At 40.0% G+C, this 13,863-nt stretch overlaps 1 protein-coding gene across 5 annotated transcripts in view; it reads left to right on the top strand.

The window, feature by feature from the left end:
• Positions 1-656: 656 nt before the first annotated feature.
• The window catches only part of klc1a (kinesin light chain 1a), a 49,516-nt gene continuing 36,309 nt past the window's right edge, over positions 657-13,863 (top strand). For 3 of the 5 annotated variants that reach the window (XM_061062861.1, XM_061062862.1, XM_061062860.1), the window contains exons 1-4: positions 657-1,133; positions 9,115-9,382; positions 10,603-10,833; positions 11,767-11,845. In XM_061062861.1, the coding sequence (XP_060918844.1) occupies positions 9,116-9,382; positions 10,603-10,833; positions 11,767-11,845 (577 nt within the window). In that variant the 5' untranslated portion in view covers positions 657-1,133; position 9,115. The remainder of the gene's footprint in view (positions 1,134-9,114; positions 9,383-10,602; positions 10,834-11,766; positions 11,846-13,863) is intronic. The other 2 variants (XM_061062863.1, XM_061062864.1) reach the window with 2 other exon arrangements.

Here is a 13,863-nt window from a genome sequence, read left to right as displayed (position 1 = left end):
AATCTGTTCTGCACATGTTTAAATTTACAAATTATCCCTGCACTCAAGTTCACTTCATTTGTCTGTCTACTCGCCGTTATATTGAATAGTCTCTGCTGATAACATGTCTACACTCATGCACTTTAACTTATGTCAATACTGTCCATTTACAACTCTGTTTTTGCACATGCACATTTAATCTTTCATATTTTAGACTAGTAATGCTTAGTTAAATCCTGGTTGTATATATTCTCATTCTTAGTTTTGATATTTTTAGTGCTTATTTACTTTGTATTTAATATTATATTGTGTTTAGATTTGTTAATATTGTGTGTTTGGACAACCTGCTGCTGTAACGCCACAATTTCCCAGTCTGGGATCAATAAAGTAATTCTATTCTATTCTATTATTCTATTTTATTTAGCTTTAATGCTTTATTTGTCATAAAGTGCAGCATCATGATTGAACCTACACACTTTTACTTTGTAAGATTTTGTGGTATTATTACTTTTACTGAAGCACATGTCTACTTCCTCCACCTCTGTCATTGAGTAAATCTGGCTGCTCAATTTGCACCACAGTTTCCCCTTTAATCCGGGCAGCGATGACATCATTACCGAGGAAGAGAGAGAGAGAGAGAGAGAGGGAGAGAGAGAGAGAGGAGGGGGCGTGGCCACCGGGTAACGCCATTTTCACGCACCGCGCAGTCAGTCAGTCAGCGGACCAGCCGAGCTGTCATCTTCATGTGCGACCAGTCAACTTTTTTATTCAGACCCATGAAGCCACTATCAAGTTAGTTTTCACGGACCTGTTCCTGCCATGGAACCGAAGGAGAGCCGTCTTTTTCCCGCATGGGCTCCGACTAAACTCGGTGTTTCTGACAGTTGGGCTGCTAGTAGCTATGTGTAGCTATGTAAGCTAGCTGGTCATCATTAACGGCGGTTTGATGCAGTGAAGCCCGGTCGGCAAATCATAAACGCAACCCCGGAGACAGTGTGGAAATTCTGTTTTTACTTTTTAATTGTATTGCCCACGGTGTCGGGAAAAGGAGAAAAAACACTATCCACTTGTAGAAGTCTCAATTTAAAGGGCGAAGAGGCGAGAAAACCAGCGATATCGTCCCGCTACATCGGCAACGGATGTCCTATAGAACGGTAAGAACGGGCCCCGTCTATTTCCTGGATTTGTGTTATTAGCTAATTAACGCCTTTACATTTTTTTTAACGTTTCCTCAACTGTCATTAAGTCAGATATTAATAACTTGAATTAATAGTGTTGTGTAATTTAGAAATGAATGTTACAAAACGGTTTCTCATTTGAATAGTGTTGTGTGTTTATGTTAGGTTTTCAGGAATTAGACGCCGCCATGAGCACATTAACTGTCATTTTTTTTTTTTTTTAACCGTCTTTATTGACAAATTTAACATATGCAAAGAATGTTTATACACACTCTTAAAGAGGATGAACATAGAACAGCAAAATACACAGGGACAAGTTAATTCAAACATAAATCAAGACTAGGGGGGGTTATATATAAAAAATAAATAAATAAAAATCAAACTTTTCCAAAAGAAAACATCAGGCAAATGTAAACAGACAACAAACTGGAAAAAAATTCAACAAGGGCCAGAAATCAAAACAAGAATTTCGACAAGTCAGCACTAATCTTTCTAGCAATCCTGGTAGATTTCATTTTTTTCAGAGATGAGAAAAAATATTTGAAAAAAAAATATAAAAAATATTTGAAATAATTTATAAACCAGTCAAAGGAGGTTTTGCTGTTTCTCCACTTACTACAGTGACATTAACTGTCTTTGAGAGGGCTAGCTGGTAGTTACCACTCTCAGTGACAGGGGAAGTGTTGGATAACTGGTTCTTCAGGTTAATCCATTTTGCAAGCGACATAGCTCGGACAAAGCAGCCGGGACACGGCTATACACATGTCTGTCAGCTGGTGGAAAAAGATGCACTTGTTGTTGGCCGCTGCAGCAGCACCCCCTAAACCATGATGTTGAATTTTGTCATGTGATTAGTTAGCTGTGTCTGATGACCATTCATTGATATTCAGAGCAGGATCAGGAGCTGTGGAAGAAAGCTGCCTGTGTTGAGGCGTCGGCTTCAGAGACACAGTGGATCTCAGTGTGAATACGCACAGCTGGGATCTGGAAAAAAAAAAACAAGACTGTGAGGTGTATATGAATATTTGAGATTCCGTAAAAACATAAACAACCTTTACGTCTCGACTGAATGATAGAAATCTCAGGAATATACACATACAAGTACTGCTCCTGAAATGTTTTCCTTGCCCTGCTGCCTGCAGTCTTTAATGTTTATTAATGCATCCAAAGGAGGACTCATGGCAACCTGCAGGTTTACACCCCTCTGCCCCCCCCCCCCCCCCTTGGGAGAGCTTGTTGTTGGCTTAGCTCCCAAAGGATCTCTGCTTGACTGTGAGGAAATGATAACTACCTGTTATTGCAGCAGATTTTGTTGTAATACTGCATGTATTATATTGCATAAATATACATATTGCATTCAGAGCAGCACCCAACAACAATATAACGCTTTTTAAACCTGCCACTCCCTTTTGTAGTTTAATACAATGTACCTCCAGATAAGTGCTTTTCGGATAAACATTTGAGCTTCTCCCTTGCTCATACTTCATTTTTAATGCTCGACAAATATGAATAATACTGATTTGTAATTACCAGTACCCTATACTAATGTACTGATTTCTCATATTTTTGTAGTTTTCAAAGAAACACAAAGCAAATCCTAAGTGCCTACTTCAAATATCTGCTGGATTCTTTTCCTGTTGGCTGATGTTCTTTCTTAGATATGGCAACAAAAACAATAACAAAGCTGTCACATGCCACATGCTGTCATAAAGTAGTTAGATTGGAGGCCAGTGAAGTCAGCACCTACAAGTTGCAATCAGAGAATTGGGAGGTGGATGATAATGACGAGGAGGAGAAAGAAAGTCAAATTTAAATTATGGCTTTTTTTTGGTTTAGAAATGGTTGCTAATTTTGTATTGAAGCTTGTGTGGATGCACAGTCGTAGCCAAGAGAGGTGGGATGAGACATTGTAGGCTTCATGGAAAGATCCCTGTGTCAAGGTAAACTGTAAATCCAAGTCTGTCAGCTCAAGGTCAAAATGAAAACAAATGTCGATCTATCATGATGTAATAGTCGCATAGAGTTCTGATTTGATTGCTCAGACAAGGTCGCATTGCTAAATGTCCGACCTGTATCTGTCTAAGGATCATGTAGTGTCCCAAAACATACATGAGAACATCAAAGAATGGGATGTATGATGTCCTGAATCACATAATAACTCTAGTGTAATTGTGAAATGTACTTCTATGCAGAATGATTTTGCAGAAATACTGTTTTGCCTAATAAGGGAATCATGAGGGATTTACACAAACACAGAGTTATTTTTTGCCAAGTTTTTGCAACACAGTCATAAATCCCAAAATCAATCTGTGGAGAGTTTGGAACAAGTTCTATATCAAAGTCGGTCCCTGTGTAAGAAACACATCCATTATATTCTCTTGATATCTTTCAGCCTTCGGGGTGCTGCAGCAAAGAGCGATGCCTACTACTGTCTCTGTAGATCATTGCATCTTAAAGTACTTCAGTGATTCAAATGATACATTTCATCTCTCGCCCAAGGCTCGCTCGTAGGAATGAAAAACTCCATCGTGCTCCTCTCATGTGAGCGCTTACCAGAAGTAGCTGGTTACTTATTTTAGGAGACGACTCACAGTTTAACACCGCCTTGCTGAAGGTAATTAATCTACACAAAATGACAGATATGTTCATCCTGTGTAAAGACTATTTAGATTGAGTTCAAACTAAACGCCATATACACCAGACCAAATCCATTATTAATACCAATCATAGTTGTCATTTCCTGTCTTTCAGCAATGCAGCATCATGTCTCCTGACTGCCTGATTTCTTAACCATTTCCTTGGTCTCTGAAGTTAATGCCGTTATTGTACTTTAATATAAACGGCTTGATTGTTTGTAAGACTGTTGCTTTGCATGAATAGTGAAATCACATCCTTAAAGACATGAACTATCACTTAAAGGGCAACAGGAACAGCACATGATTAACAACTTTGATTATTATTATTATAAGTGGCTATAGTTGTTTTTTGATATAAATAGTGAGTGTATAACTTTACTTATTATCACCTGACTCTGCAAGTTTTCTAAATGTTGCCAAAGTTTTATAACAGCTTTACAGTAGGTCATTGTTTTGTAGTTTACTTCCACTGCTCTAATCAGGTATTTTTCACATGCAGCTTGTGTCATAATTTAAGTCATTATAATAAAAAAACGTATTAAGCTTGGCTCAGACTACACAAGTTCTTGGTTAGGGTTGGACCCAATTCAAAGGATAAAATCGTGCCGGGACCTTTGTCAGTATAGCGATGTTTGTCCGAGATCATCTGTCTGGTATTGAGAGGGGTTACTGAATATGTGTAATTCTCATTTTCAAAACCAGTAAGGATCACAAATTGCTCAGCAAGTTAAAATTCAGACAAAGCTAGTGACAACGCTCTAAATTTGAATTTGGACAGGACAGCCTGAGGGAGACAGGATATGTTGGGAGAGAGTGAGAGAGAAGGGGGGGGTGACATCTACCAAATACTGTCAGGATCGGGAGTTGTACCTGTCACTGGTGTGATGAGGACTGAAGTCTCTGTACATAGGGTGCCTGCTCTCCCAAACCCTTTTAAACCAGTGCCCTGACAAGCTCTAATCTTAGTTTTTTTTAATATGCCATCAACCTGTCAAGGACTGCAGGTGAATCTGTGATTCCTATTTAAGGTATCAATGTGAAAGAGTCTCGTGTTTTAGTTCTGAATTTTGATGTAATCTTTGTTGCCTAGTGTTCATAGCTGTTGTGTTTTCTGCATTTGACTTTCTATAAATAATTTTAAGCTTGTCGCTACAGTGGTGGTGGCATAGGTTTTCCACTCTCTGTGTTGTTTTAAGGTATTGTAGAAGTAGTTTGAGTTGTTAATCACCCTAACCAGTTCTTAAAACTATTAATACCAGAATATTTTCATTGACAGCCCCCAGGTAGAACAGCTGTACTTTCATTTTAATGGTGGAAAGAGAGCGAGGACACGCATAGAGGCTCCCTGTGTCTCATAGACTTTTCATTCTGCTCAAATGTGGAAATGAATCACAGCTCTTATCATCTGGTGACTATCAGCCCACACATCGCTGACTAAGATTGTTCCTGCTGCTGGCTCCATCCTCATTCAGTACATACCCCACCCCCATACTCCTCAGCCTCCCAATCAGCCTTATATCATTGCCTTAACCTGCTTATATGAAGAGATGCAGAGTCCCCCGGGCCCTCAGCAACTTCAAACCAGCTATTTACCATTTCAAAAGTTAACATCAGAAGTTCTTCTCTCTGCCTTTCCCTGTGGTGCTTTGTGTTCTGAGACTCATCTGAAGCCAGAATTAGAATGTTGTGGTTGGATCAGCTAAGGAAGAAAGGCTCGTGCTGTCACTTTCACTTCTGTGTTACACAGCCTGCAGTGATACTTGTCTGTTTTCTCTCTTTGCAGTTTTTGGTGCAACAGTTGAAATTCAACCTCACTCTGTGATTTGTTCTATAAAGCACTGATCTTTGATTGATGCTGAGGAATCCCTGGCAATATGTTCAGATGTTTTTGCATTTATTTTTTTCTACATTTACATCCGTTAGCATATGTTTCTACTCATAGTGAGGTGTTGTGTAAGTGTGTTTTTTCCCCCAGCTTATTTATTACAGCGAGGGACTGGCATCTGCATGAATATGAAGGAAACACTACAGTTAACTAACATGATGTGCTTTCTCCTAATTAACTGATCGCTGGCCACAGCTGCGGGTTATTACTACAGAGTAGCCCATCTGCTCTAGGAAACATAATTAAAAACTTCAAATGACGGCTGGTTACCTGCTTCATGTAAATAAAAAATGAAAGTGTTAGACTGCTAGCTGCTTGATTTAAACTCATAGCTATTACTGCAATAAGCAAACAAAAAATTCACCCAGGAGTCCTCTTTTCAGCTGAAATTGAGAACTTGAGCCTGTTCAACCCTTTAGTGGTTCCCATGAATGATGGGATGACCAGATAGAAATTCAAATCTATATATATGTTACTGAAAATCCCCTCATGCTGCAGCTGCAAAGCTCTGCTCACCTGGAGCTGCTGTTTTCCATCTGCTCTTGCACACAGCGGCAGTTTCCTGCTCTGCTGTCAGCTGATAGGCTGCAGGCTTGGTTGCCGTGTCACATGGAGTGATCAGGGCTATAGTTCTTCCTTTCTCTGCCTCTTCCGCTCCCGGCTATCTTTTATTTTTCTCCACACTTACAATTACGATGTGAAATTTGAGGCAATTCAGGACAAGTCTGCTGTCCTTACCTGGCTGGCACCATTGCAGTTTTTTTTTTTTTTTTTTTTTTACAGAGGTTGGCTAACTGTCTGAACTCATTGTGGCATTGCAACATTAAGGATAAGTCTGTCACACCCAAGAGTGCCTGCCTTACTTCAGTCAGTGTTTCTGTGATTATTCATCAGAGCTTGTGTTTGCAGTTTCAGTTTGCTGCTTGCAGAGATTTATTAGGCAGCTCGCTACAACTGCTGCTGAAGCGCTCAGTCATAATCCTCTTAAGTTTGTGTATGCGTGTAATGAATACAGAGCAAAGAAAGTCAGGACAGAGTGGGTGGAAAGTGCATAGGGAGTGTGTTGTGGGTCAATGTCAGAGGAGCAGATACTATTAACCACTGTTTGGCTAATATATGAGTGATAATAGCATCCATTTTTTACCATCCCTTCCTCCTTAAATAACGAGGCTGATGCAAGATCTGATTATGTGCTATGGCGGTATTACGGCAGCACTAAGAAGCTGATTATTACTGGAGATATGAAACATGGAAATTAATAGGTCGTCTTATTTTGCCGTGCAGTATTTTGTAACTGCAGTGGAGGATTTGTAGTCAAAGTTCAAAAAAATTGCAAAATTATACCTGACTTGAACTTTGTCTCAGGTTGTGTTGCAATTAAGTAGATTTTTGGTCGGATTAAAACAAGTCCAAGGCTGATTTGAAAGGCTTGTCCAGAATTTTTGAAGTGGGGTTGAATGAGGTACTTTTCAACTGTGAGTTTATTTCCTGCATTAGATTACAGTCACCACCATGCTAGCTTGGGGAAGCTGTGTGGAGAGTACCAAATGAAATCTTTACGAGTCGTGACTGTGGACATGGTTTGGAGTAAAACTTAACATGGCCTCAGGTTGCTAAAATACTCGTTACTTTGATGCTTTTTGATACCACGTATTTTAAAATGACACAATCTCCGTTATTGACGCTGTGACGATCTTTTTTAATTAAAAGTACCAAAGCTTTAAAAAGACTTCAAATCTTTTTGAATTTTTATTATAAGCTGCTGTAATTGAATATCATCGGCACTTTTTTGGGGGTCATTTCCAGCATGTATATTGTAGTTTTGTAGCCAGTTTTTGATGCAAGCTTGATGGAGACTAAACTACAAGCTGAAACAACCTCATGCATGGCACAACCACCAAAAATCAAATAATGGTGCTGGTGTCAGAAGAACTAAACATTTTTCTGCTAAACAAAGAAATCATCCGCTATAACTGCAGGTGTTATCGCACTAAATATCTACCCGGAAAGACATAAAGGAAGACAATTTTTAACTTTAAGTTTTCTTATACTTTCTTTCAAAGTTTTCCTTTCTCACCATCCCCACCTCATATCTGTCTGTATCTGTAAACCACAAGGAGCCCACAAGCCTTGGATCTGGATTTAAGCTGTCAGCAGCCTGCAGCTTTAACGTCTGCTGCGGTGTGGTTCATGCTTTTCATCACAGCCGCACCAAAGCACCAGTTTTTTCCTTTTTCTTAAAGCACCTTAAGTGACGACTCCTCAGTTCTTTTTAGTGCACTTCAAACAGCATTTTAAACCCACCACGATAGATTTAACCTCTGTTATCTTTTCTGCTGCTCTCACTCAGCACTGAGCTTTTTCAAGCAGGTGGTTCAGTCACCGCTTAACCCAAAGCCACCTTGTGTGTATTTGAAAAGGGAGGCATGAACTTGTCTCATCACATCTCTTAGACTGAGACATTTAGACCTCTGACCAGTTTGCTAACTAACACATGGCTCTAACCTTTTCTTAAAGACAACGTTGTTTCTCATTCTGAGGCGTGTATTGATTTTAAAGTGGGATGAATCCCTTACAGGGCTGTAAAGGGCTTTGAGATGGCCATTACACCAGAGGAGGATACAATTTGAATGAAAAGAGAAGGGTTTGTGTTTGCCCATTAATTATGTCTTTGTACAATAATCAATATGTTGCACTGTTTTTTTTTTTTAGTTAAACACCTATCTCTTACTCCCTGAAGAGGCTTTCCCTCTTTCTGCTGTGTGTGTCTCCAAACCTTTCATAGCGACATACGTTAACTAGTCTTATTCAACCTCAAGTTCAAGATTCTTTGTTGGCATTAATGGTAACAATCATAGTTGCCAAAGGTGCCATCAAGGACTGTGGCAACCATTCAGTCACAACACACGCATATACAAATGTCAATGAGTTTGGGGTCTTCTGATGACGCGAAACTGCTTTAAGTTTGTCTGTTTTTATTAGGCTCAAGGACATAATCTCCCCTTATGATTTTCTCGGAGGAGCATCTTGTTTGTTCTATGAGGCAGCCCTTGTCAGATTAATGTGATTAATATTATTTCAGAATCTTTTGGTGACCCCTGTGAACAAAATGGTACCTCTAATCTCTTTGCTGGTGTCTCCAGAACATGTACTAGTAGTGTGGGTTTTTTGGAATAAAAATCTCGGCTTGCTTTATTTAAAAAATCTAATGCGCAAATCTTTGCCCTGGAAAATGCAACCTAGCCAGCTAAATGGTAAGCGGCATTATTCGATCTTTATGCTGATGTTTTCTTTTGTGGGTCATAGACTGTGTCTAACAGGCTAAAAACTCCTCACAGGAGTTTTAATAGAAGTTGGTTAAAAAGTAGAGCAACCTAAAACTGGATTAACACTTCATTTTTAAAGTTAACCTTCCTTTCTGTCGTCAAATCTGCAGAATGCGTGAGGACATGTCCACCATGGTGTGCGTGAAGGAGGAGGAGGACCCTGGGGAGAAGCTGTCCCAGGATGAGATCATCTCCAGGACCAAACAGGTGATCCAGGGGCTGGAGGCCCTGAAACAGGAGCACCACTCCATCCTGGAGGGCCTGCTAGGCACGCTGCGATGCCTGAAGCAGGACGAGGAGGGCGTGCTGGTGGAGGAGAAGTCCCACATGATCCGCAAGTCCATGGAGATGCTGGAGCTCGGGCTGAGTGAGGCACAGGTACGTTTCTGCAGCTATTTGGAGTCTTGCATTACTTTTTTTTATGTTTTCTTTTGTAAGGGTTCTCCACAGGTACTCTAGTATTTGTTCCACTTTAGAAACAGTGTGGAGATAAAAGCATTTTTAAAATGTCTTTTTACTAATTTCAAGCGACTGTTTCACGAGATAGTGGAGCATCAGACTTTTTGAAACACAAAAAAATGCAGTTGGTGCGGTCTTGCTTTTAGTTAACAGTTTCTGTAATAATGCTCATAATAACATACTCATAATAAGAAGGTTTTGCAGAAATTCCAGTCCAGTGCAGAGAATTCATTTTTCAAGTGATCCATCATTTGACCGTTTTCTTTCTCTTGTCACCCACCATTTATCCTCTCTGAAAAGAAGAGATCAGAAGTGAAACATTTTAAAAATGCAAATTTTTCAGCGAACTCCAGATTTTGTTGTGTCATCTCTCAGTTGGCAAACATGACCTATGAGTCACTGATGAGTCAGTTTTTGACTCTCATCTCAATCCCCCTGCAGACTTTGTTTAATACACTGCACCCTGCAGACTTTGTTTAATACACTGCACCCTGCAGACTTTGTTTAATACACTGCACCCTGCAGACTCTTAATATCCACCTTCAACTTCTTTTGGGTAGCTCGCATTCTGGGTAAAGTACAGTTAATTCATATTTTTCAACCTAATTCTTGTCTCTATGTCTGAAACTCTTAGTATAATTACACCCGTCTCACCATTTCACCTTACAACCTCTGCTATTAGGTGGATGCTTTTACCCATAGTGCCTCACTGTTACACAAGTGTACACATATTTAGTTATGGTGGGGAATGTACTCTCATCCCTGGCAGTTTTAAGCACCCTACTTTACACAACATGCCACTGAATCTGTTACTATTTGAGACCAAAACTAGTCATTTGTGGGTTGTTATTGAAGCACCGCTCCTTTTGTTTGAAACTTCCTGGTAATAGGATAATGTAAAATCAAATGCTCTTAATTAGTGCCACCCTCCTCACACATTCAGGTGTGCAGAGATTGATTTCCATCTTAACTAGTACCAGAAATCAAGAGTTGTTTTTGGAAGACTTCCGAATATTTTTGTTGTAAAGACCATTTATACAAGAAATTTACCGTCCACTTGATCATCCAAAAGACTTAAACATTTTTCCTACGGGATTTTGTTATTCTTCAACTATGAAGCAACTTTCCTCTTCGTCCAGGTGATGATGGCGCTGTCCAGCCACCTGAGCTCAGTGGAGTCCGAGAAGCAGAAGCTCCGGGCTCAGGTACGCCGGCTCTGTCAGGAGAACCAGTGGCTGAGGGACGAGCTGGCAGGGACGCAGCAGAAGCTGCAGAAGAGCGAGCAAAGCGTAGCCCAGCTGGAGGAGGAGAAGAAGCACCTGGAGTTCATGAACCAGCTGAAGAAGTACGACGAGGACCTGTCCCCATCAGTGAGTGCTCAGGTCATGTTCTCACCCGTTCATCATGCCCTTGTGTTTAATTTGTTTTACCAGACGACATACGGTTTAAGTCTGACTCCAAAACAAAGAAACTGAAACAGGTTACCGATACAGTAGATCTCTATGAGCTTTAAGGGTTTCAGGTATCAGCCGTGAAGTGACTGATCCAGCTTCATTCTCACTGTCAGTATAATTCTGTTTTTGCTATCAATTTCATTCACTTAGTCACAGCGAGCTGTTGACTCTATTTTAGGAGCCACAGCAAAAGTTGTCCTCTGGCTGGCTTACATAACAATGGTTCAAGTGAGTTTATATGTGATGTACTCAGGTTTAACAATTAGGAGTATGAGATTACTTGAATTGTACCACTGTAACCTGAGCTCTAGTATGGGTAATGAAAGAACAAAGTGGTATTGGTTCAGAGGACACAAGGGGACTCAGAAGCATACTCCATAACATTTCCATAAAAAGGAATTTCAATAAGATGCTATCCAACCAGTGGGAATAAATTGAAATGCTTTAAATTCATGATAAAAATTCCATCTAGATATGACAAATACAGCCGTACTATCTGCTGCAGTGGGATTGTGTCAGTTATCAAAGTATACATGTGGTTACACCAATAATTAGCTGACACTACTGGGAGAAATGTCTATAACCAGGCATGGCTGAAGGGAAATCTACAGGTTTTAATATGTAGTGAGAAGTGGACAACATGACTACAAATACTGTACAATAATGACCTCAGCAATGGGACACATTTTGTCACACGCTGGTATAACTTTTGATTGAATGTGCTTGACTGGAACAAGGTGACAGAACCGCTACATCGGCAGGTATAAAAGTAGCGTTTAGTAATTTTATTCACCGCCTTGTATCTTTCTCCATTTCCTTCCATCTTATCCTCTTTCTCTCCCCTCTCAGGAGGAGAAGGACTCCGACTCAAGTAAAGAAACTCTGGACGATCTCTTCCCAGATGACCAGGATGACCAAGCCCCAGGAAGTAAGTTTTCCAGCTTCCTTTGTTTCTCTCCACTCTGGTTGATTTCTCAAGTATCTCCAGTCCTGAACCTTAAATATGACATGGAGTTCCAGGCCTTGGGACAAAGTAGAATGTTCCTATCTTCTAGGTATGCAACTGTACATGGTAATAATATCTTAAGTTTTCATACCACAGCAGTGAAACTGGTGACTTCAGTGGATGTACTGTGAGTCAGAATAGATCACAAAATAGACTGAGGTGTTTGTCAGGCTTCGTTATCATCTCTCTCTTCTCACACAACCCCTGGCCTGTCTCTCTTTTCCACGCACACACAGACACACACACACCCTGTTTCTTCTGTTCTCCCACTCTTCATGTCCTTCCCATCACTCAGTGTTTGATGGGGCCGTCTTTCAATAGTCCAGGCAGTTTAACTGTGCTGGCTACACAGGCCCATTAGTCAGGACCTAGTTAAGCATGGAGGGAGGCCAAATGGGGAAGAAAACCCTCCAGACCAGATTGTTGTAATATAGATCCAGGATTTCTACAGCGTATTCTCTTTGTGTGAATGCAGTCAGGTGAAATAATGTTTGGCAAGATCACAGTGATGTTGCTTTGAAATGATTTATCTTTGAATATGAGGATAAACATTTGTTGGCATAATACCACTGGAAAGAAAATGAAATCACACAATTCTGCGTAGCATAAGCCTGTTTGTCTTTGTGCGGCCGATTACAAAAGCCTCATTTGACCGAGATTATAACTATTGCCAACTAGATTGCCCCACCAGAACAAGTACCTCGCTAATTTGGCTGAATTAACGGAAATTTACAGCAGCTTTGAGACAGATAGGGACAACTGACCTGCAAGCTTCTGGTCTGCACAAAAAAACAAGCAAGCTGTTTGTTCCTACACTTGGCAATGAGTTACCTAAATCCCCTTTTTGCACCAAGGTGATTCCCGTTTGGCTCTTGGCATTAGTTCGTCAGCCAGTTTGAATTGCTGTACAGCAGACTTGTTTACACTCTTCGGATCATTGTTTGAGCCAGACTACAGCTCAGTGAACTCCAGTTCTTTGTTTCTGTTTAATTGAACCTGCTGGCTACAGGTCCAAATGTTCTTCTCTTCAGAAATCAAGCAATGAAGATTTAATCTTAACATTTAATTCAGCTCTCTACATGTCATTTTTTCATTTACGGAGAAAAATGATCAAGTGACTATAATTTCAGCGACATAGTTGCAGCACACAAGTCTCTGATGCTCTTTCTAAGGCAGCATCTTGGCTGAACCCAGCTTCTTTTTTTCACAGGCCAGACAGCTGCCTGTGGTATTTCCTCACTTTTATAGTGTTTCATGTGTTTTGATTGAGACTTCTCTATGCTTTGGCTTGAATTATGATGACTACAGTGCAGGTTAAAAAGCTGAGGAAGCAGAACAGGTTGTTTTTGGGATACTGTTTCCAATTCATTTTTTCATTTTTTCGGACGGAAAATTTGCTAAATTAGGCCGATTTTTCAGCTTTTTCCTTAGCAGTGTTAGTCGAGCCTTTGCTGTGTCAAGCGTTGTAGCAAAGTTTGAATTATGACTTGAGAGGAGAGAGAGAGACTTTAATATAGAATATAGCTGTGAGAAGAATTGAGTTGGTGAAAAGAGTATAAGATTAACTTTATGCAGCATAAATCTCAATAGAAGGGACCGCCATGTAGACGTCAATACTGCATAATGATTGAAGAAATGAGACGTTTTCCTTCTGCGTTATTAAGATAATCACATCAGCGTATTGCTGTAAATAAAATAAGTCAGGGAGCTGCATGCAGAGAAGTGCAAGAGAAGAAAATACATTCACAAAGACATTTAAGTATTTCATACCAAAGAGGGGGCAATATTCTTTGGAAAAAAATAAGCATCTAGATTGAATCAAAAATGTTTTTTTGATATTCCTTTGAACAAATAATTAATTAATCAAATATTCTTTATCGCTCCCAAAATGAAATTTGGCTTTGGCATCACTACATCACAAGGTTGAAATGGACCTTAAG

Source organism: Labrus mixtus, chromosome 18 (genome assembly GCF_963584025.1).
Source record: "Labrus mixtus chromosome 18, fLabMix1.1, whole genome shotgun sequence".
NCBI lineage: Eukaryota > Metazoa > Chordata > Actinopteri > Labriformes > Labridae > Labrus > Labrus mixtus.
Note: the sequence above shows the minus strand (reverse complement) of the source record. Positions and strands in the feature narration are given on the sequence as shown.